At 58.8% G+C, this 22,208-nt stretch overlaps 7 protein-coding genes across 7 annotated transcripts; 2 read left to right on the plus strand and 5 right to left on the minus strand.

The window, feature by feature from the left end:
* THITE_2122420 (uncharacterized protein) lies at positions 1 to 2,830 on the minus strand. The gene is made up of 2 exons (XM_003657008.1): positions 2,590 to 2,830; positions 1 to 2,477 (listed from the first exon to the last, which is right to left on the minus strand). Exons 1-2 carry the CDS (start codon positions 2,722 to 2,724, stop codon positions 129 to 131), a joined length of 2,484 nt encoding a protein of 827 aa, XP_003657056.1. The 5' UTR covers positions 2,725 to 2,830; the 3' UTR covers positions 1 to 128.
* Positions 2,831 to 3,740: 910 nt separating this feature from the next.
* Positions 3,741 to 5,065, plus strand: THITE_122544 (carbohydrate esterase family 8 protein; the record flags this gene model as incomplete). The annotated part of the gene is made up of 3 exons (XM_003657009.1): positions 3,741 to 3,779; positions 3,828 to 4,421; positions 4,505 to 5,065. The coding sequence occupies 3 exons, from the start codon at positions 3,741 to 3,743 to the stop codon at positions 5,063 to 5,065; spliced, it is 1,194 nt and encodes a 397-aa protein (XP_003657057.1).
* Positions 5,066 to 5,167: 102 nt separating this feature from the next.
* THITE_2122425 (uncharacterized protein) lies at positions 5,168 to 7,417 on the minus strand. Its single transcript, XM_003657010.1, has 4 exons — positions 7,186 to 7,417; positions 6,762 to 7,071; positions 6,616 to 6,695; positions 5,168 to 6,557 (listed from the first exon to the last, which is right to left on the minus strand). The coding sequence occupies exons 1-4, from the start codon at positions 7,270 to 7,272 to the stop codon at positions 5,364 to 5,366; spliced, it is 1,671 nt and encodes a 556-aa protein (XP_003657058.1). The 5' UTR covers positions 7,273 to 7,417; the 3' UTR covers positions 5,168 to 5,363.
* Positions 7,418 to 8,430: 1,013 nt separating this feature from the next.
* THITE_2092229 (uncharacterized protein) lies at positions 8,431 to 8,683 on the plus strand (the record flags this gene model as incomplete). The annotated part of the gene is made up of 2 exons (XM_003657011.1): positions 8,431 to 8,494; positions 8,571 to 8,683. The coding sequence occupies 2 exons, from the start codon at positions 8,431 to 8,433 to the stop codon at positions 8,681 to 8,683; spliced, it is 177 nt and encodes a 58-aa protein (XP_003657059.1).
* A 321-nt stretch (positions 8,684 to 9,004) lies between these two features.
* On the minus strand, positions 9,005 to 11,782 carry THITE_2057805 (uncharacterized protein; the record flags this gene model as incomplete). Its single annotated transcript, XM_003657012.1, has 4 exons — positions 9,005 to 10,254; positions 10,313 to 11,499; positions 11,564 to 11,635; positions 11,721 to 11,782. The coding sequence occupies 4 exons, from the start codon at positions 11,780 to 11,782 to the stop codon at positions 9,005 to 9,007; spliced, it is 2,571 nt and encodes an 856-aa protein (XP_003657060.1).
* A 2,190-nt stretch (positions 11,783 to 13,972) lies between these two features.
* On the minus strand, positions 13,973 to 17,800 carry THITE_156710 (uncharacterized protein; the record flags this gene model as incomplete). The annotated part of the gene is made up of 9 exons (XM_003657013.1): positions 13,973 to 14,416; positions 14,522 to 14,673; positions 14,740 to 15,100; positions 15,202 to 15,721; positions 15,761 to 15,886; positions 15,962 to 16,091; positions 16,146 to 16,223; positions 16,289 to 16,482; positions 16,548 to 17,800. The coding sequence occupies 9 exons, from the start codon at positions 17,798 to 17,800 to the stop codon at positions 13,973 to 13,975; spliced, it is 3,258 nt and encodes a 1,085-aa protein (XP_003657061.1).
* Positions 17,801 to 19,178: 1,378 nt separating this feature from the next.
* Positions 19,179 to 21,112, minus strand: THITE_2122426 (uncharacterized protein). The gene is made up of 2 exons (XM_003657014.1): positions 20,446 to 21,112; positions 19,179 to 20,378 (listed from the first exon to the last, which is right to left on the minus strand). The coding sequence occupies exons 1-2, from the start codon at positions 21,025 to 21,027 to the stop codon at positions 19,404 to 19,406; spliced, it is 1,557 nt and encodes a 518-aa protein (XP_003657062.1). The 5' UTR covers positions 21,028 to 21,112; the 3' UTR covers positions 19,179 to 19,403.
* Between the last annotated feature and the right edge of the window lie 1,096 nt (positions 21,113 to 22,208).

Here is a 22,208-nt window from a genome sequence, read left to right on the forward strand (position 1 = left end):
GCGCGTTGCAAGTCCGCGCCCACCCAATGCTCAGTGCATCACCCCCTGGGTAAACGATCCTCTGCAGAACATTACATTGCTGCTTCCGGACCCAGGTATCTATCATGCATACCCACTCCACACATGGACTAATCCTCCAATAACCCAGCCGCCAACGCCTCCAGATCTTCCAGATTATCCGGCTCGTGATCCATCTCAATGACCTTCTTCCCACCCTTCTTCTTCTCCTTCGCCTTCCTGCCCGCTTTCTCGCCGCCCTCCTCCTCACTCTCCCCATCCTGGAACCACTTCCGGGCCTTCTTCCTCGGCGGCTCCCGTTCCTCCTCAACCTCATCATCCTCGTCCCCACTCCCACCACCAGCACCAGCACCAGCAATGGGCAACGACCGCAGCAGCGCAAGCGGATCCTCCCCCTCCGGCAGCTGCTCATCCGCAACATCCAACTGCGGCAGCTGCGCCACACCACGGCGCTCCAGCTCCTCCCCGCGCTCCCGCGCCTTGCGCCGCTCGCGCTTCTCCCGCAGCCGCTGCCGGGCGGCCTGCTTGTCGGCGACGTCGGCCTCGCGGACGCGCGCCATCTCGGCCTCGACGAACTCGCGCCGCAGCTGCTCGGCGGGGCCCTCCTGCGCGAAGTCGGCCTCGCCCTGCAGCTCGTAGACCGGGTGCGCCACGCCCTCGTCGTCGAACACCAGCTTGCTGCCCCGGTCCATGTACTTGGCCAGCTTCTTCTTGGAGCGCAGGAGCTTCTCGCGCCGGCGCGAGTCGATCACTAGGGTGGAGGAGGAGCCGAGTTTGACGACTTTTGGTTCGGAGGAGTTGGTGTTGTTGTTGGTGGTGGTGCCGGCGGCGGCGTCGATTTGTGCGTCGTCTTCGAGGACGCGCTTGACGGAGAGGAAGTCGGCCTCGTCGTCGCCGTCGGAGCCCGCTTGGTCCTCGCCGAGGAGCTTGCGGTAGTGCGAGGACAGGACGTCCTGGTTCTGGCGCTCGGCCATCTTCTGGTACTTGGTGCGCACCTGGTCCTTCTTGCGCTTGCCGCCTCCGCCGTCCGAGTCGGTGTCGGAGCCGCTGGAGATGGCGGCGGCGCGCGAGGCGTTCTTCAGGCGCTTGACATCTTCGCCCTTCTGGAATTTGATCTGCGGCGTGCCGGGGAGGCCGAGCGACTCGGCGAAGCCGTCGAAGTCGAGCTCGTCGAACTTGAAGACCTCCTTGTCCTTTTGGAGGTAGATGGAGCGGGTGTACGAGATAAACGCTTTCTGGCCGAGATACTTCACGTCGGCAGATTGGAAACAGAGGCTTTGCAGCTCGTTCTTGATGCTCTTCTTCTTCTTTTCGCGGACATTGACTTTCTGGATCGGCACCTTCTTGTGTTCGAGTCGCTTGAGGAAACCCTCCTCGCTCGGCTCGAGGAACAGCACCGCGCGGCCCTTGCTCTCGTACCGGGCTGTTCGGCCGACGCGGTGGATATACGTGTCCGCGTCCTCGGGACAATCGACTTGGATAACCCAGTCAACGGCCGGGAAGTCTACGCCTCTGGCCACAACGTCCGTCGCGAAGAGACACGAGTACTTTGCCGAGGCAAAACGTGATGTAATCTCCATGCGCGCCACCTGCTTCTGCCGGCCGTGAAGGTGCAGTAGAGGGATGCCGGGCTGCATCCGCTTGAAACTCTCGTAGACAAAGCGCACCTGCTTGCCGGACGAGAGGAAGACAATGATCTTGCTCTTAAGGTTCGCCCGCAAGAAGCCCCACAGTGTATCGAGCTTCTCGGCCAGGGGCGTGACGATGTAGGATTGCTGGAGGGCCGCCGGGGTGGCGGTTGGCGCTGCTTCATGGACCGAGACATACTCTGGGTCCTTCAAGCTCAGGCGCGCCAGATCGGAGACCCGCTTGCTTTGGGTGGCGGAGAAGAGGAGGGTCTGCCTTGTCTTGGGGAGGTGCTCCACCAATGCGTCTACCGCAGACTGAAATCCCATGTCCATGATACGGTCGGCCTCGTCCAGCACCAGTATTTGGAGGTTGTTGACGTCGAAACCGGCCGTCTGGTCAAGATGCTGCAGCATGCGGCCGGGCGTGCACACGAGGATGTTCATGCGCCCCAGCCGCTCGGCCTCCTCTTTCAGACTCTTGCCGCCAATAACCAAGCCAGCCGAGAAGTAGTGGTTCCGCCCGATCTTGCGCAGCACCTCGAAGATCTGGACGGCCAGCTCGCGGGTCGGGCTGATGATGAGGGCGCCGAGCCCGTCGTACTCGGTCCATTGGGCGTGGAAGAGCTTCTCGAGGACAGGGACGAGGAAGGCGAGAGTCTTGCCGCTGCCGGTCTTGGCGGCGCCGAGGACATCGCGGCCCTTGAGGGCTAGGGGGATGGCAGCCCGTTGCACATCGGTCAGGACTTCGAAGTGGGAAGCGCGCAGGCCGGCCGAGGTGGCTTCGCAGAGGGGGAGGTCGGAGAACTTTGTGATTTCGGACGATTTGGGGTCCTAGAGTGCACGCGTTAAGAAGACGTTGAGAAGAAGGCATGAGAACAAGCACAGATCGGCAAGGAGGTCCAAGAGTGCCAATAATCTAAATCGATTGTGGGCAGGTACTCACGAGCTGGCTGATGGCGTCTCGGAGCTTGCCCAGGTCCTCCTGCTCGCGCTTCCTCTTCAGCGATTTCGATTCGGCCTTTTTCGGTATTTGTTTACTGCGGTTCGCGGGACCGGATTTGGCGCTGCCAGCCGCCATGTTACCTCTGGCGCCAAAACCGTTGGTTTGTTAGAAACGCAGCGCAGCGTCGCGAAGGCCCGGCTGGACTTCGACAGTGCCCTGTCCGGAAATTTTTGGCGGAGAGCGATTCTGCCATGGCGTTTGCCCCACCAGGCAGGGGTCTCGCTTTGAGGCGGGACATGACCAAGCCTGGCAAGGGTTAGGGTTCCCCTCTAATTGTTTTCGGTTTCGCTTGCTGCCAGACTTTCAACTCTTCTCCTTTTCCCCTCGCGACGCTCGCTCAACAGCGATACTTCATCAAGGTCTCCAAGAGGATGCAATTGTGTGGTTATTTTCACGCAGCTGTTGGTGTATCGTCAACATACAAACATTTTAACTTCCCGCTGGTCTCGGGTACTGGCTGCTTCGTATCTACCTACCTACCTTACCTACCTTGGGATGTTCTGGACGCTGCGTGTCTTCCAGATCATGGGGCGAGGACCGTCTCGAGGTACTACACTCAGGTTGGCGCAGAACCGCAAGGCTTTCCTGACTCTATCGCAGTCAACCGACACTTGTATGTAGTGTAGGCACCGGCCAGCGTTGATCCCGTTAGTTCGATCTGCGCCTACTAGGTGCTGTTACCAGATTTTTCCGTCCATCTGCACCCGGGACGTTCCCCTTTCCCCGCGATCCACCAAACAGCTTAACTCGGGTGGTGCTGGAACAGGGACCAGGGACCGCAGCTTTTCCGGGGAGCTCAAGCTGCACTAAAAGCTGGGGAACTGCAAGGGGGAATGCGGGCAGCGATCTCACCGGGGCCGCTTCTTTGGTGGAAAAATAGCTCGGCATGGAGTGCACGATGCAACGGAATGACGCGCCCCGCTAGCTCGACGTTGTCCACAACCCCTTGCGCCGGGCCGCAAGAAGAGGTTCATGTTGTCAGGCTGGGCCTGCACCATAGGTAGATATTCGGAGAACAGATGACGAGGAAGTACAAGTAGAAGAACAAGCCACTCCAGACAGTCGATTGACGGCTGCGTCTCGATTCTACGATGCCAGCCAAGATGTTACGCCCCTGGCTCGTTGCGCTCGTGACTTCCCTCCTGTTCTCCGGGGGGCTATGCTTCTCCCCGGCCAAGCCGGCCAAAACCTACGCGCTGTGCCAAAGCAATACGCACCCTCCCACAGCGGGATGCCCTCCGGGGACGCTGTACGTCTCGGCTACCGACAAGCGGGCCAACTTCACCACCGTGCAGGCCGCCATCGACTACCTCGGCAACGGCACCGGCCCGGGTTTCATCCTGATTGCTCCCGGTAACTACACGGAGCAGCTCAATGTGACGCGCCACGCGCCACTGACGCTGCTGGGCATGTCGCGGCGGCCTCTGAGGGGCGAGTCCTACGCCGACGTGGACACCACCACGGCACCCGGCCGGCAGAACGACGTGCAGATTTGGTGGAACGCGGCCAACACCAACTCGCGCTACCCTGACAACGTGTACACGGGGGTGTTAACCATCGGCCCGACCCTGAACGCCACGCTGACTGGCTCCGGCCCTACCGGCTTTCCCGTGCCCGACGACACGCCGTTCGGCTGCACCGACTTCCGGGCCTACAACATCGACTTCCGCAACGAGTACGCGCCCTACTCGGACGGTCCGGCCCATGCGGTCGGCGTCAGCCGTGCAAACGCAGGGTTCTACAGCTGCGGGCTGTACAGCTGGCAGGACACGGTGAGCGCCCTCGCACTCATGCCTCACCCACTATCTGCGCTCAGAGCACCAGGACCGACTAAACACTAACAACCCCCACCCAGCTCTACATCGGCAAGCTCGGCAACGCCTACTTCCACGACACCATCATCGCAGGCCAAACCGACTTCCTCTACGGCTTCGGCACGGGCTACCTGTCGCGCAGCACGCTCCTCCTGCGCAGCTGCGGCGGCGGCATCACGGCGTGGAAGGGCACCAACACGAGCGCCGACCCGTTCGCGCGCAACAAGTACGGCATCTACATCGACGCCTCGCAGGCGATCGCGGCCAACGCCTCGGTGGCCCCCCAGCTCGCCGGCCGGTGCGCGCTCGGCCGCCCCTGGAACGCGCTGCACCGCAGCGTCTTCATGCGCAGCTTCCTCGACCCCAGCGTGCGCCCCGACGGCTACGTCGTCTGGCAGGCCGGCGACCCGCGCGTCAACGCGAGTACGTTCATGGCCACCTGGCACGCGTACGGGCCTGGGTACAACGCCACGGCGGAGCGGGCCAGTAACGTCACGAGGGTGTTGAGTGATCGGGAGGTTGCGCCGTATCGGAGGCCTGTGGATGTGTTTGTGGGGGAAGGGGGTGTGGGGTGGATTGATAGGAGTGTGTTGGCTGAGTGAGGTGCGCGTTTTGGGAAGAGGGGAGGTATAATTACGGAGCACCTTTAAAAAAAAAAAAAAAAAAAAAAAAAAAAAAAAAAAATGGACGTTGGTTTTCAGGGGAACTCTCATTGTCGGCAATAAGGCAGCTAGGGCCTTTACAACTTGTGACTCCGGACCGTCACTGCTTCAAGCAGAAACCTGTAGAGGTATAAGCCGAGTCTATATGGAACGCCACCTCGCGAAAATTGAATCTCGTTCCAAGTGGCAGCTCGTCATCACTATATCTGGGGTATCCGTACAACAAAAACCACCATCTCTAGACCGTTTTCCCGGCCTCTTCAAATCCCTTACCCTTCGCACTGCCGACCCCTTCCTCCTCCAGACTCGAGCTCTGATTGTCATACGCCAGCCTGATATCGTCAATCTCATCCCCGACCTCCATCCACCGGTCGCTCGTCGCCGGAACAGGAAACAGCTTGCACAACCCCCAGTACATGCCCGCCGAGACGATGTACCCGCAGAAGAAGTTCAGGTTGTACACGTACGTCGCGCCGATCGGCACCTCCGTGCCCACGGCGCCGGCAAAGCCCACCACGTTCACCACGATGCCGCCGAGGTACGCCGCGTACGCGCGCCAGTGGATGCCGAACGTAAAGTAATACGGCCCGGAGCGGCGGGCGTCGTACAGCTCCTTGACCTCGAGGTAGCCGCGGCGGACGAGGTAGTAGTCGGCGAAGATGACGCCGGCGATGGAGGACAGGAAGACGCTGTAGGCGGACAGATAGGTGGTGAACATGTTGCTGGAGGTGAGCAGGGTGTAGGGGCACATGGCGAGGCCGACGGCGGCGCAGACGTAGCCGCCGCGGCGGATGGACAGGTAGCGCGGCAGCAGGGCGGTCATGTCGGTGCCGGCCGAGACGGAGTTGGCGGCGATGTTGGTGCCGAGCTGGGCGAGCGCGAAAGCGAGCGCGATGACGAAGACGCCGAAGCGCGCCGCCGAGCCGCCGTCGGCCACGAAGCGCTCCAGCAGGTCCAGCGGGTCCCAGATCGGATCGCCGCCGTAGATGACCGACGACGAGGACGACACGATGATGCCGATGAAGGAGGTCAGCGCGAAGCCGATCGGGATGGTGAACAGCTGCGACCAGAGCGCGTCGCGCGGCTTAGTGGCGAACCGCGAGAAGTCCGGGTCGTTGACGATCAGCGTCGCGAAGTTGGCGATGGAGCTCATCACGCCCTTGACGAACTCCCAGGCCAGCTCGCTGCCCTCGATGGTGGCGGGTTGGCGGACGATGGGGCCGACCCCGCCGGCGCGGACGACGGCCCAGATGAGGAAGGCAATGCCGGCGCACGGCACGAAGTAGGCCTTGACGGTGAACAGGTGGCGGATCTTGTGGACGGGGAACCAGATGGCGGGCAGCGAGCAGAACCAAAAGATGAAAAACGAGGCGTAGTCGGCCGTCGTTGTGCCGGAGCTTTCCGAGAAGGTGTCGGGGATCTTGTCACGGTCCTAGTTCGGAAGGTCAGCGGCTGTGTGGTTTTTCGAGGCTGCGAAGCTGCTTAATTACCCAGCTCGTCCAAATGGCCCGGATCATCAGATAGACGCAGTGTCCGCCAATGTACGCTTGTACGCCGTACCAGACACATGCTACCGGACTGTTAGTCAGGGCACATCGCACATTCTCGCAAAGACGGGGCAGGGAGGGTCACGCACCCATGGCGGCGCGGTTGAGAACGGGCCAGAGACTGCCCCAGATCCCGAAAGACGCCCTGCTGGCGACGGGGAAACCGATGTGGTAGACGGCGCCGATGCGACCGGTAAGGCAGATGAAGCAGCCGGCAATGGCGTAGCCGATCCAGACGCACAGCCACGACTGCCACCACGACAGGCCGGCCACGATCATGGAGGACGAGATCATCCAGGTATTGATGTTGAAGGAGTCGGCGATCCAGAACCCGACGAAGTTCCAGGCGCCCCATTGGCGCCGCTCGGGCTCGACGGGTTTGAGATCGTGGTTCGTCAACTGAGATCATGAACGCCAGGTCAGCGGCCAAACCCGGATGACGGATCGGCGAAGGCGCCGTCGTGGCGACCACGACGGCGCTGTAAACAATCTCAACCTGGACGGCGTGCGCACCATCAGCTGGGCGTTGGTCAGACCCGGCTCCGACTCGACGGCCAGCGCGCCGGCCAGGCGGCGAAGAGCGTTGGGTTTCCGCGACATGGTTGTTGATTGTTGAGTGGGTGAATTCAGGAATTCACCGATTCACCGGACGTCCGGACACTCGATGAGGGTAGTCAATTGAACATAGAGAATTGCCTCTCGCGGCATCTGTCGAGGATGGCCTTCCGGGCTCCCTACAAGATGACGCACCGCCAAACGTTTGAAGGATTGCGCAGGAGGGACCATGCGATTAAGAATGGCAAGCTCGCTACCGCAGAATCGGGTGCGCGTCGGGTCGAACACCGCGGTGGAACTGGGATGGTTTGGCTTGGCGCGAGATAAACGGCCAGACGGTCTCGACCGGGCATGGACTAGAACGTAGGTAGTGCGAGAGTTTCGCTGAGGCGCACTAGCCTGTGCCCACTCTCGGGGCTATCAGCTGTATTTAGTTATCTGGAGGTTCCCCTCGGCCGGTGCACCACGTCGAACCATGCGGGAGCGGAGCACTTCCCCCACGCCGCGCCCAGGGGCATTGCCGCCGCTGCGGCATCACGACCACTGGAGAAGGGGAACTCCGTGCTGACGTGCGTGAGCGGAACCGCGGCAAGCATGTGTGACGTCGCTTGGTTGGCAGGAAGATGGAACAATGTTGGCATGCTGGTCCTGTTGTGAAGATCTTGACTGCTTGTGGCCGGCGTGCTATGATGAGGATGCCATGAGCAGGGAAGTGCGGGACTTGGCTGAGGTCACACCAGGTCGGAGGAGTTGCCCGACCTGTCGGGCAGGCGAAAAAGCTGGGGCCCTGCCCCGCCTTCGTGCCACTGCGGTTATCTTGCACCCCGCGATAACAAGCGAGGTTTAAGGTTAGCTTGACCGTGGTGAATGGAGCTTATCGGACCCCAGGGGCAGTGGGAACGGAGATAAGCCCTCGATAAAGCCATGATCTCGGAGGATCTGATTGCATCAACCCTCAGCCGGGGTCTGCGTGTTCTGATGGGCTGGTGTAATTGCTTGTTCAGTGTGTACCGCAGTAATGCGCGCTTCTTCAGCAGCAGCAAATGCCTCTGAAACCTCTTGCTGCGTATTCCGGCTGGCGGCCGCCTTCTTGTGACACCATCCGGCGTCCGCGCCAGCCCGCAGACCCCTGCATTTAGTTGATTCATCATAACGTTTACACAATTGCATAGAGTCACGGTGTCGGTGGCCCGGCGTACCGGAATGCGGGTGCCGAACCGCGCATCTATCCGCTCCGGACCGAGTCCGGGGTTGAGCGCTTCCGACTGTGCCGGCATCTGACCCCTATGTCATCCGATTCCTGCCTTCCTCGCAAGCATCGACGGCAAATCGGGCTGTCCCAGCCCGTAAACATGAAAGCAGCGCCGGTCGCATCACGGCCGCCGGCTGGAGCTGCGGCGACATTGAGGAGCACGCGCAGATCTGGGGCGCGCATGTGCAGGGCGTCGGCATCTAAAGCTCCGCTTTGCTGTCCAACTGCCCGGCTGCCCAGCGCTTCCGAAAGCCCGTCTTCTTCTTCCTCGGGGGCCCAGCGACATCGCCAACCAGAACGCCGAGCGCGACTACGCCACCATGCCCCCCGGCGTGCCCGAATGGAAGGGCAACCTGAATGCCGGACACAGCGACACTGACGACGAGCAACTGGCTCATAATACGGGACTGTTACAACTATATTTACCTAGAATCAGGTATCATACAGCCGAAGAGAACCCCCCTCCCTGTCCACAGAGGGTCTCTACTGCGCTCGCTCCGAGACAAGCCAGAGGTATCAACCCGTTCAAAGCCTCCCCATCAACCGACCCTCCTCCCCGAGCTCACCCTCCCCGGGCACCGCCCTAATGACCAACTGCTTCCGCCCCTTCTCATTCCCACCATTATCCCCCTCCCCATTGTCCTCCTCCCCACTGCCACCCGCCGCCGCATTCACAATCCGGACAGAAACAGCCCTCTTCCCCACCGTCCGCACCCACTCGTCCGTCTTAACCTTTCTCTCCCCAGCAACAGCAGCAGCAGCAGCGACGCCCTCCTTGCCGCCCCACAGGAACCCGCCCATGATGCGCCCCGCCGAGGTGGCGTCGAGCAGGCGGCGCATCTTGCCCGCGCCCGTGCGGCCCAGCGCGAGCAGCACCGCCGCGGTGGCCAGCACGGCGGCGCTCAGCGCCAGGACGAGGATCGCGGGCACCGCGTAGGGCAGGCGGTAGCGCACGCGGCGCGTGTAGGGGGTGACGGGGACTTTGACGGTTGAGGTGTTGTTGGTGTCGGTGTTGGTATCGGATGAGGAGGTGGTGGAAGTGGAAGTGGTTGCGGTCGTCCACCCGCGGGTGCCGACGACCGAGTTGGCCGCGATGTCGGTCCACACGAGGTTGATGATCTGCGCCGCGCCGGCGGCGGTCGCCGACAGGTAGCGCCACTTGGTGTACAGCGCCAGGCTGGTCAGGCCCGAGTAGTCGGCGTAACCCTCGTAGCCGACGGCGCCGGGGCGCGTGATGGCGAATGCGTTCTGCAGCGCCTGCGCGTAGAAGTCCACTCCCGGCAGGTTCTGGCCCTCCTTGGCCGGGATGTAGTCCGGCCCGTTGATCAGGAGTAAGTCGGGGTTGAGGGTGCCCGGCAGGCGGAGGGTGGGTTGCTGCACCGTGGTGAGGTTCTTGGCGAGGGCAGGAGGAATTGTGGCGTTGGCGGGCCCGAGGAGGCCCCAGAGGGGCTGGGCGGATGCGAGCGTCGTGGTATGCATGTCCTCGACAGCCCAGAGGGGGATGTCGGAGGGCGAGGCGTAGCTTTTCGGCGTCGCTGCGGTGACGTTGAGGGCGGCGAGACCAGTGCCGTTGTACTTGAATGTGACAGTGCGGATGGTCGCGTGGACGGAGGCGGCGCAGCTGTAGACGGGGATTGACCACTGCGAGCCGGGCTGCGGACTGAACTCGGACCCTCCGTCGGTGCGGCGGGCGGCGCCGTAGACGAGCCCGCACCCGACCATGCTGCTGTTGATGTTGGCAGGGCTGGAACTAAAGCTGCCGGCGCAAATCTCGGCTGAGTCTGTTAGAATGGTGTTGTTGATGGGATCAAAAGAAGGGCGCTTGTTGCTTACAGATGGCGACGAAGTCTGACAGACTGATCCCGAACGGATTGCCGGTTGCGTTGGATGCTGACGCATTGCGCTCTGTCGGGCTTCCAGAAAAGTCTAGATAGTCTCCGTAGAAGAGAGTGGACCTGATGGACTGATAGTCGATAAAAAAGGTGGCGCTGGTCACTTCACCGGAGCTGTTCATGGCGGAACCGGACGAGTTGAACTTCATACCTGGCGTCACATCGAAGCGCGTGATGTTCGACGGGTCAGGGCCGGTCGCGTTGAAGTAGGCAAGGGTGAAGAAGTTGTTCGCCCAGGCTGCCTTGTAGGCGCGCTCCCTCAAGTCCAGAGGTCCCTGTCCGTTGCCGTCGACAGGAACCGACAGGTCCGGGCTTTTGCGGGCCAGCTGGGAGAAGCCGCCGCGGTCCGTGAGAGATAGATTCCTTGGGGCGAGACGAGACGTGTTATTCTGCGTGAGATAGAAGTCGAACGTGACGTTCAGGTCGACGCATTGCGTGTCTGGTTCAATGAATAGGATGTCCTCGGTCCACGTGCTCCCGTATTCGTGCACGGGAGCCGGAGTCGTGTGGTTGCGGAAGCCGATGCCCCCGGTCTGGGCATCGACAATAAGGCCATCTACCAGATGGATGCCCGGATCAAGGATCAAGATGCCAATCTGACGGTAGCCGGACTTCACATACCACCCCTGGGAACCGAAAGCGTCGGATGCGTTGACCTGGGTCCGCCACTGGATGTCGAAGATGCTGGAGACGGACTGATTCACCTGGCGCGCCCCGTCCGTGAATGTGGACATCCAGATGTCGGGAATGGACCGGTCGTAAACGACATCGGTGCAATTTAGCAGCAGCCCCTGCTGGACGCACGTTTGGTTCATCGACGAGCCGGGACAGGCATCCTCGCCGCAGCTTCTGGTGAAAGGTGCCACCATCCGCGCGGGCGTCCCGTAGCCAAACGGCGAGTCATCCTTCACGAACTGGAACGCCTCGAGATCCTGACTGCCTGCCGGCTCAACTGTCTGGTACAACCCCAGTGGAGTGACGATGGCAGCCACCGACACCAGCGTCACGATCGCTGTCTGCAACAGCAGGCCATAGCTGACCCGTCGCCGCACGCCATGTCGCGCCGCTGAATCGGTTTGCAACAGAGTCGGCCAGGGTGAAGACTGGAGTAAGCGGCCCAGCACCGACCTGGCAGTTGTGAGCACGCATGCTCCTGTCCCAGAACTTCGCGTCTGTCGGATGAGTGGCTTACCAAGTGACCACTGTATTCTCGTCGCCGACAAACCCAACCAATGCCGCTGGGAAGGCGACCCGATAGCACGAGCTGCACTGCATAACGGCACCGGCACGCTCACAGTCAGAAGGACTTTTCACGATGATGAAATAGGCCTCATGGTGTTTTGCATGACATACGTATAAAAACACCAGCCGCGATGAGGCCCGAGACCTCTCCAACGGAGAGATCAACCATCTCGCACGAGGAAGCTGGTCAAATCCAGGAACATGCCGCCTGCAAGAAGCATGGATCCGCTCCCTTCAAGCGGAGGCTCTCCAGGGGCTTTGCACGGATTTGTTAAATCGATAAGGTTGCCAAGCGCTCACTTCGATAGCTTTCATAGGGCCGGCAACATAGTTGCTCCGTCTTACATCTAACTCGCGCGCAGCGTTATTTGGTCGTGGTTATAGAGGTCCCGCCAAGACTAATTTCGGAGGTTGCCACTTACAGGTATTACAATCGCCACGGGGTAAGCGGGGCCGCGACGACTTCAAGCAACATCAACAATGCAAAACCGCGAAGACTTATAAAAACAACTTCGCGAAACTTCAACTAAATCGAAAAAAAAGAAAACGAAGTTAACCCGTACCCTAACCTTGACCCTTACCCTAACCATTAACCCTCACCCTAACTAGCGGGGGGCTAGCGCCGCCCCCCGTACCCCCGGCGAACTAACCTTTAGCGATGGTGTAAACCCCTTAGCGATCTTAGCGATGTACTAACGGCGTAAAAACATTGCCGACAATTAGCCGAAATTAGTCTTGGTAGGACCTCTATAACCTCTAGCCGCTAGCCGAACAATCGCTATAGCAACTAGCTTACCTCGCTGCAATCCGATTTTAAGAATCGCCTCTCGCTCTATACAATCGCCCCTCGCTCTATGCAATTAAAGATATTTAAGCTACTTTACACCTTGCAATACCTCTAAGAGCTATAGGCAGGGCGTATATAAGCCACAGGCAGGGTATACAACTGTGGCTGCCGCAGGTAGGGTGCACAACTGTGGCTGCCGCAGGCAGGGTGCACAACTGTGGCTACCGCAGGCAGGGTGCACAACTGTGGCTGCCGCAGGCAGGGTGCACAACTGTGGCTGCCGCAGGCAGGTGCACACTGTGGCTGCCGCAGGGTACATAACTGTGGGTGCCGCAGGGTACGCAACAGTGGGTGCCGCAGGGTACGCAACTGTGGGTACCGCAGGGTACGTAACTGTGGGTGCCGCAGGGTACGTAACTGTGGGTGCCGCAGGGTACGTAACTGTGGGTGCCGCAGGGTACGTAACTGTGGGTGCCACAGGGTACGTAACTGTGGGTGCTATAGGGTACGCAACTGTGGGGCTAATAGCTAAAGAGGTCCCGCCAAGACCAATTTCGGCCAATTGTCGGCAATGTTTTTATAGCGTCAATACCCCGCCAAGACCGCCAAGGGGTTTGCACTATCGCTATGGGTTAGCCACAGGTTAGTTCGCCGGGGGTACGGAGGGCGGCGCTAGCCCCCCGCTAGTTAGGGTAAGGGTTATAGTTAGGGTGAGGGTCAAGGTTAGGGTAAAGGTTAACTTCGTTTTCTTTTTTTTCGATTTGGTTAAGGTTTCGTAAAGTTGTTGTAACGAGTCTTTACGATTGTTTGTTATTGATGTTGCTCGAAGTCGTCGAGGCCCCGTCGTGGCCCCGCTTACCCCGTGGCGATTGTAAATACTTGTAAGCCGCAGTCTCCGAAATTAGTCTTGGCGGGACCTCTTTAGCCATAACCAACTGTGGGTGCCGCAGTGGTGCGTAACTGTGGGTGTCGTAGGGTGCGTACAAGCCATAGGTACCTTAGGTAAGTGGGAGCGATAGGCAGGGTAGGCAATGTTTTATTGCATATAGCGAAGAGCGATTTTGAAAGTGGGCCAGGTTTGTTTGTTTGGTTGGAGTTAGTTGCAAACGAGTGTCACGTTTATGGACAGTGAAGGATTTGGAGCGCCGTACTGGACCGTTGCTCGGGCCGAAGTACTGTTGGACGGGGAAGGTTTCTGATCAAATCCATGGTGGAACGGATTGGCAGATGGTTTACAGCAAGAGCATGCGAGTTGGACTTGCGGTTGTGCTGTGCTTCCAGTTAATTTATGGGTTGCTGTTGGGGTTTGTTTGGGGAGAAAGGCTGTGGGGTGATTGCGAAAGCAGTCTCGGAATGTAAGGACGTGAGCTTTGGCATTTGAAGTCCTGCCTATCGGAGTTATGCTGGTCGCTAACCTAATGGCTAAGTTGCTAGGCGTTGATGATACTTGTGATGGAAAGCAACTTAGGCCCAAGCAAATGGCCCCGATCTCCGCCGGCGCGGCGGGGGGCTGGGGGCTGAGCCGAGCTATATCCATGCCTCCACATCCACCCTCCTGTCTTTCCCAAAGTTTCATTCACGAGACGAATCCCAACCGCTAGACTCGTCCCCGCTGTCGTCCACGTCCACGTCCTTCTCCAGATCTCCATCCTCGTCTTCGTCCACCTCATCGTCGTAGTCCGGCTCGATGCCGATGATCCTGCCCGACTTGTCGCGCACGGGGCGTCCGAAGAGCGAAACAAGTTCCTCGAAGCTGATGGCGTTTTTGGACGAATCGTGGTCCTCGATGGTTTGAGAGATCATTTTCAGCTTGTCCTTCTGGATCTGGACCAGCCGCTCGTCGATCGTGTTCTTGGCCATGATCCGGGCGAAGTACGTCTCCTTCGTCTGGCCCATGCGGTAGACGCGGCCGAAGGCCTGCTGCTCGACGGCCGAGTTCCACCAGTGGTCGAGAATGATGACGCGGTTGGCGCAGGTGAGGTTCAGCGCCTGTCCGCCGCACTTGATCGATGCGATCTGGACGTGGCGGTCAGTCGGGACGGATATCACCCCATAGGAGGGCACCCACGCCTCACCCGTCAGGTCAAGACGGGGAGCAGAGGATGACTGATGATGACTTACCAGGACCCGAATATTCTCGTTATTGGCGAAGTCGTTCACCGCCTTGTTCTTCTCGCTGTGGGACATGCTGCCAAAGTAGTAAAGAAAATCGATATCGTGGTCCTGGAGCATCCGCCCAACGAGGCGGCCCAGCAAGACGAACTCGGTGAATACTGGTGAGATTTGAGAGCGCTTGTTAGCACTGACACAAGAGAAGGCTGGAGCTGTCTGGTCCTTACCGATGATTTTGTCACCTGGGTAGAGGTCGCACCACTCCAAGACGATGTTCTGGAGAACGGTGGTCTTTGCGCTTTGGGGCAGGGTGTCGGCGAGCTTCATGTCGCTGGCCTCAAGAAACCCGGACCTTTTGTCGTTTTGCGGTTGGATGCGATTCACATCGTCTCCCCTTCCCCTCGGCCTCATCAAAGGGAGTCGGCTTTTCCAACTGCAGCCCGCCTTACCGGCGGTCTCAGCAGGGCGACTCATCCGGCTGCGGTCTCTCGACTTTCTTATGTTCCTGATCAATGTGTCGCAGTGCTGGCAGCCTTGCCGCTTGCGCCCAGCTGCCGGGTCTGCCGCCAGAAGGGAGTCGATGCAATCCTGACACCAGGAATGTCCGCACTAAACAGGCGGCCGTGTCAGCTCTGGCACGGCGGGTGTGTGGAATCTTGGAGCGCTGTGCAATGATCTGACAGCCTTACCTCTGGAGCGAAACCATCGTCCGGGATAGAGCCACATCTTCGGCAGAGATTCTGGTTGGTGCCTTCCATCTCCTTCATGACGCGTTCCAGGTGCGGAACCATGTCAAATTTCCCGGTGAAATCGAGCCGATCCGTCCCCGTGGTCGCGGTCTGATGAGCTAGTTCAGGGCCCTGCCGGAGTTGCAGCTGCTCCTCACACCATCGACCGATCTGTGTAATGAACGGTGTTTTGTTTTGGATGGACTTGAGACGCTCAATCAGCCATTTGATGTCCTCGAGGCCAAAGACCGTCTTCATGAGGTGCTCCAGCAGGAAGGGGTGAGAAGCGGCTTGACGGAGCCTCAGGGCCAAGATCATCCAATTCTTGCCTTGCGGCCCATCGTGGAACTCGGAGGGTCCCGGTCTGTCTTGGGCCGGGCTAGAAGTCCCTGCGGCGCCCTGGATCAAGTCGTCCTCGGACGAATTCGCGTTGTTTTGCAGATCGGCACTGACAAATCTTCTGACTATGTCTTCGACCCTCCTGGTATTGATGCGTCAGCAATTATTCAAATCCAGAAACTGAGGAAGCAGGCCATGCCTGTATATGATGGTCTCCTCCTCTGAGAGTTTGACCATGATCGGTGGCGCCTCATGAGCCCGTGGCAGCTCGAAGAGAGCATGACCGACGAACTTGGTGCCCATCGTCCTGTTATGGCTGTCAGCTTTTTCCCTCCCAAGCTTCTCGTTTGGTTCCCTAGGTCGTTAGTCGCCCGGAACTTACCTCTTGAGCATAGTTTTCTGGAGAAGCGCGCCGAGTTCTCCGTTCCCGTCGTTCCTGAGATACCTGCTTTTGAACTCGAGAAAGTTGGAGGAGTGTGGCACTTTGAGGAACTGCATGTAAGGGAAGATTTCTGAAAGCTCCTTCAGTGCTGCCATTCTCTCTTCCAGGCACATTCCATGCTCACCTGCCGTCTTGTTCTGAACTGGAGTCCCAGTCAAAGCCCATGAGTGCTTCGTTTGAAGCGAGACGCATGCCTTGGTCCCTGGAATCGCCGTCAGTTTTAACCACTACCGGAAAAGAGGTTGTTTCTGGAAGAAGGGGACTCACTCTGAGACGTACGGCTCTTGATCCCGTGGGCTTCATCGAGCACAACCCGGTAGAACTGCTTGTGGAGCAGCGGGCCAGCATACATTGCTCTCAACTCCTCGCATTTGTCGGCCGACAGCCCCTTGTTCTGCTCGCGGGCCTTGATTATGCTGTCTGAGGGGTAGTGCCGCAGCACCTCCTCGTAGCTCGTAACCCTGAAGATCTTGGTGAGCGCGTCTCTCGAGATGCATCGCCATGACAGGGAGGCGGCCGCTCTTACCAGATATCAAATGTCTCGCGCGCCTCGTCATTCATGCCGTCTGATAGCCTGTAATGGCAAGCCTTAATGGTCTCGCAATGCCTGAATATCTCGTTGATCCATTGTTGAACGGCGCTAGCTGGCACGACAACCAGTGTGGTCATAAGCCCTTTGCTTTTGTCCTCCTTGGACGGGGGGTTGCCGCAGATGCAAGCCAGTGTTTGGACAGTCTTGCCCAAGCCCATCGAGTCCGCGAGCAGACCTCCCTGAGGGGCTTCACTCGACTTTTCCCTTCCAACCATCCAGCCCGCTGCCGCAAACTGGTAGGCTGGCAGGGGTGTCTTCATCCCTTTGATGAGATACTTGTCGCCCAAGACGTCGTATTTACGGTGGAACCAACGTCGAGCGTCGCCAAGCATCTTCATGTCTCCCCTCATCTGCTTCATGTCACTTTTTGAAGCCTTTGAAGAGAGTTCCTGCAGCTGCTTTTTCTGGTCCTTCACCGTCGTGGCGTCGATTCCTTGGAGGATTGGCAAATCCGCCATCTCCTGCGCGTCCGCCATGAGGTCATTAGACCGAAGCATCGACAGAATGAGTTTCACGCTCTCCCGCGCCGCCTTCCCGCCACGGCGCCCGGGTTTTACCGCAGTTCCTCGCTTGCCCTTCTTCTGAGACGACTCCTTCTCCATCTGATTTCCGGGCTTTCTCTTCTTCGCAGTCACCCCGGATGCCATTGCCGCTGTCATTTCCGGGTTGCCCATGGCTGCACTGGCCCTGGTTTTGACAGATGCATTGCCTTTGGATTTCTTTGACCGCTGGGCGCCAAGAGAAGGCGCCTCCAATCCTTGCATCCTCTTCTTCACTCTGGAAATGCGTTGGTCCAGGCTTTTCAGCCTTTTGACTCCTCCGCGGTCGAGACCGTCGCTTTTTCGGCGCATTTTGAGCATCTTTTGTTCGAGTTTCAACATGTCGAGCATGTCTTGAGCGTCTTCAATGTTGCGAATCATTTCAACATCTCCCGGGTGCTGGTCCTGCGCCGCACGCTTCCTCCTGGGGCCGCTACGGGGATGGCTGTCGTCACCAGATTCCTCGTGGTCGCTGTCCTCAAGATACTCGCTGTCCGTGTCCTGAAGATGGGGGTCGGCCTGTTCCTCTTGCTTGATCGGGGCTTCGTCCTCTGAGTCTCCGGTCAAGTCGATCACGATCTTGGCCGTCGTCGTGCCGTGCCCATTGGTGTCGCTGCCCTCCTCAACCTTGACTTTCACGTCTGACATTCCGGCGTCAAACGTTTCCGTCTTAATCCTCTTTTCGCCTCCGAGGCTCGAGAGGGCCGCAGAGGGCAAAACAGAATGGCCCCGGGCCGCCGTACTAGATTGCCGAAGATGCTCGCGTATGGTGCTTACGGCTTGCTCAACGATGTTGGCATGCGCGGAACTGCCGAACCGGAAACGTTCCCAGGGCTTTTTTTTCCGGCAAGATGGGCTCGGTGTAGTTTTGAATGACCGTATTCTGTCGCCCAAAAGAATCGAGGAAGACAGTTAGCCAGGGACTGTTGGTCTCATACGATACTGGACACATTCATGCGGCAAGCAAGAATGCCACGCAGTGACAGAGAAAGGGCAGGGATATAGGATCAAACACAGTAAGGCTGAGAATTCTGGGACTGAAAATGTCAAGCAGTATTGCACGAGACGCATAACCTGAGGAAGAAAAGCGGGCAAGCGAGTCCCGAGCTCTCACAAGAGATTTGAGTTTATGATAGCTGCATTGTGGGTTGCGGGAAAGAGCAGCAAGCTCCATGATGAGCGGAATCAAAGAAAGGAGGGAACCGAATCAGGAATATGCTGGGTCATACTCACTGGAACCACGCGACTTGGCAAAAGATGAGCTTTTGATCTCACGAACAAGGCACCGGGGCAGTGGTTTCTCAGGCGTATATCAGCCCGAAGTGGCCTGGAAGTCAGAGCTGCGGTAGAGAGGGGGAGTGTTTGCTCAAGGTCGGTGACTTGGCATTCCTTCGCAGCGATTGACGGGCTTCTTCTCGGCGCGGTGATGCGTAAGTGGCTAAGAATGAGGAAGTCGGGTCTGTGTACGGAACCTCGCGTGATGTTAACCAAGGAGCGATTGCGCCAGGTCGAGCGAGGCAGGGAATAAACTGAGGGTGTTGCTTGAGAAATCGCCCGGCAACCTTGGCCGGGCAAATGGAGGAGAGAGTGTGTGGTTGGAGTGAGGGTAGAAGAGAGGGAAAAGAAGGCGTGGGGTAGTAATCAGAAGAAAAGGCGGGCTGGAGTTGAAGAATGGTGGGAAGGGTCGGGTGCAGGGCCTTTTAAGAAGAAAAGGAAACGAGTGAGGAAAGCCCTTGGGTGGAAGAAGGCAGGCTGGACAAGAGGGCGAGAAAGCACCGCAGATGAAGTGGGTGGCCTTGTTGGCTGCAACATAACCTCGCGCTACCCGGCGGAAAGGAAGGGGGTAGAAAGAAGGAAGGAGGAGTTGCTAGCTTGACTTGTGGTTATGCGAGGCACTGGCCTTGGGGGCTTACACACTGCCCTTGTTTGTGAGGAAGAATCCCGCCTTCGTCGTTTTCTATGCGTTGTCCTGGGGTGATGTCCGACAAGTCGAATCGAAAGAGAATTCCTTCCTTAATGGTTCTTCGGCAAGATGAGTGGAAACTTTCCTGGTGTACGGCGGGAGCAGCCTAGTTCGGAGGACAGAGGGGGGAAGCTTCATACTAAGCACCTAGCTCAAATTCTGATCCCTTCTCCGAGGAATGTCTACGTAGGTCCGAGAGTGACTGACTTAGCTCAGCGTCGCCATGTAGGACACGTTGATGCGGAGCCTGCAATGCTTTATACGCACAGGGGGCTGCCCCATCCTCGGTCAAACCCGTCTCAGCATAAACAACCTCTTTGGGGTCAACCAGAAGGAGCTCCTCACGCCTCTCATGGCTGCCGTCCCTGCAGCCTCCATGTCGGTCCAGACCGACCTCCGCTCATCCTCGGCCTTCCTCTCAATCTCCGATATCTTCCAGCTCCTCAGGAACCACAGAAATACGGCACCAGCAAGGAACATGAACCCGACAAATATCTGCGACGGCAGGAACTGATGAGTCCCCTCCCCCTTAACCAGCTGCAGCGTGATGGCCTCCCCAAACGTGGTCGGCAGCACCAGCGCGAAGCAGATGGCCCCGAACGTGCTGCCCGCCTCGGCAATGCCGACCACCTCCGCCAGGATCGGGTTGACGGTGCTCCAGAAGGTGCCCGACACGACGCCGGCGGTGGCCGCAAAGACCAGCAGGCCGGCGTAGCTCCGGGCCAGGATCCACAGGGTCAGGCACAGCACACCGCACAGCAGCGTCATGCACAGCGCCATGTTGATGCGCCCGACCCGGTCGCTGTAGTAGCCGACGACGGGCCGGCCGACGCCCAGGCCCAGGCTCAGCAGCGCCTGCACGACGGATCCCTGCGCTGGGCCCAGCCCGACCGAGGTCGCGTAGCTCGGCAGGCTGTACCACAGTGCTACGTAGCCGAACTCGGTCAGAAAGCCCCAGCAGAGGATGAGGAAGATCTGGACGCGGAGGAAGTCGCGGAGGCTGAACGAGTAGCGGCTGACTCGTGAAGAGGAGGAGGTGGCGGAGGCGGAGGGCGGGCGCTCGCGGAGCAGCAGGACGCAGACTGCGTTGGCGGCAAGCGAGGTGAAGCTGAGGATGCGCCAGGTCCAGGCTATGCCCGAGACTTCGATCAGACGGCCTGCGATGAGGCTGTAGGCAAGCCCGCCGAGGCCGGCGCCCGACGTGGCGAAGCCGACGGCCAGGCTGCGGTGGGAGGAGAACCAGGGCGGAAGGAGGGACATGGCCTGGAGAGTTCACTTGCGTGAGCAAGGCGCAAATGCAAGACGGCATCGAAGAGTGAGTGTGCCTTACAGGTATGTAAATAAGCCCCATGCCCCAGCCAAAGCAGAAGGCAAAGGACAGGAAGAGATGCCAGATGCGCGTCGCCACCGACGAGGAAAACAGGCCGGCGAACACCACCGCTGTACCGAGCAGCATGGTGAGGCGCGTGCCGATGCGCTTCTGCAAGGTCGCCGCCAGGGGCGAGATCAGCAGCGCCTGGGAGATGGACAGGCCGCCGATCATGGCGTACTCGAACTTGGTGGCGGCGCGGAAGGTGTCCAACGTCGTGTAGCGGTCGAGGAAGATGCCCCAGGACGAGTTGACGCCCCAGGTGTTGGCGTTGATCATGAAGACGCAGAAGGTGCACACCCAGCCGTAGCCGCCGTCCGGAGGGACATCCTCGACGGAGGCGACGTTGATGGGCTCTCGGGGTGCGGTTTGTTGGGAGGAAGGGGTGTCTGGCGAGGGAGACGGGAGGGACGGGTCATGGCAGATTCGGCCTGCTTTGGCGGGCAGAGCGATGGAGATGTCATCGTGGGTATGCCGGTGGGACGGCACGCGAGAGAGCGCAATGTCCGTCGAGATGCGCGAGTGGCTCGTTACGGCGGCCATCCTGGATGCAGAGTCGGCCACCACCGTGCGACTCTTCCGGATTCATGGCGGGATGGTGCGAAGGTGAAGAAGGCCTATATAAGTGCCATCTTGAACCCGTTTTCCGGATTCTAGACCAGCGGAAAGTAGCGGTATATGTGGAGATGGCCTCCACATGGCCGGGCCGAGAACGGACGCAGGATGACTCCTTTACCGGGAGCAGTTGCCGCTTTGGATCTTCCCGAAGGTACCCTTTCAAGGTTCTTTTCGACTAGCTGCCGTCTCCGGAGGCGTGACGGGGGGTAGCACGCCCTAACGAAGACAACTCCACACAACCGGTTCGAGAACTCAGACTAGGACAACATAAACATTTTTTAGATAGTGTACCTTTTTAGGCGGATTTGGCTGCCCGTGCGCTGCTACACAACCACGCAAGTTGATCCAACCGGTAACTCTAACCCTTTAACTGCTTTTGCTGTATTCCGTATAGCGAAGTGCTTGCCTCTCTGCCTTTGATCCCTTAAGATGCGGACGTGGGAGAACTAGCACTACCTTGCCAACCAGTTGTGAAGCACTTGAAGCTAAGGTGGCAGCACCTCAAGTCAGACGCAGACCCTTCAGAAGGAAAATACACAAAAAAATAAAACGAAATAAAATAAAAATAAAAACAACGAAAATTTCTTTCCCATGATGTTTCGTTGTCTTGTTTGTGCTCTGGTTCCTCGTTCCTACAGGGTGTTTGAATACAAGGGATCGAGTACTCTTGGGCCCACCCCTATTCGTTTCCAAGTCCTCGCATTGGACTTTTGGCAATCCGTTGAAAGGTCTGGTGAAGGGCCGAAGACACCGGAATGACTACACTAGGTATAAGCACCCTAAAAGCTTTACTCCGCATTCTGCAGGAACCCTGCCGCTACACGAGTTATCCGGTCAGCGTGGGAATATGTCAGGTCAGAGCATTCCATGCACCAACTGCAGCAATCACAACCCCGCTGAGTTACATCGGAACCAACCACGCATGCGTTCCGTAGTGTACGGAGTAACTACGCGCGGCTCATCGGACCACAGCGGAACCAATGGTGAGACCGGCCGGCTGGGCGCCACCAAACAACTCTTCCGGGCGGCCCTGTTGCTGACCGCGGAGCGTTGCATGGATCTGCGACCCAAGTTACCCAACCTTGTCTAGAGAAGACAAACCCGTC

Source organism: Thermothielavioides terrestris, chromosome 5, assembly GCF_000226115.1.
Source record: "Thermothielavioides terrestris NRRL 8126 chromosome 5, complete sequence".
In the NCBI taxonomy this organism is placed as follows: Eukaryota; Fungi; Ascomycota; class Sordariomycetes; order Sordariales; family Chaetomiaceae; genus Thermothielavioides; species Thermothielavioides terrestris.

Excerpts from the sequence above, each read along its gene's own strand:
- THITE_2122420 (XM_003657008.1), bottom strand. The coding sequence starts at position 2,724 with ATGGCGGCTGGCAGCGCCAAATCCGGTCCCGCGAACCGCAGTAAACAA. Across the intron at positions 2,478-2,589 it reads GAGACGCCATCAGCCAGCTC|GACCCCAAATCGTCCGAAAT; the intron begins GTGAGTACCTGC and ends CGTGCACTCTAG.
- THITE_2122425 (XM_003657010.1), bottom strand. The coding sequence starts at position 7,272 with ATGTCGCGGAAACCCAACGCTCTTCGCCGCCTGGCCGGCGCGCTGGCC. Across the intron at positions 6,696-6,761 it reads TCTCAACCGCGCCGCCATGG|CATGTGTCTGGTACGGCGTA; the intron begins GTGCGTGACCCT and ends ACAGTCCGGTAG. Across the intron at positions 6,558-6,615 it reads GGGCCATTTGGACGAGCTGG|GACCGTGACAAGATCCCCGA; the intron begins GTAATTAAGCAG and ends CTTCCGAACTAG.
- THITE_2122426 (XM_003657014.1), bottom strand. The coding sequence starts at position 21,027 with ATGGCCGCCGTAACGAGCCACTCGCGCATCTCGACGGACATTGCGCTC. Across the intron at positions 20,379-20,445 it reads TGGGGCTTATTTACATACCT|GCCATGTCCCTCCTTCCGCC; the intron begins GTAAGGCACACT and ends TGAACTCTCCAG.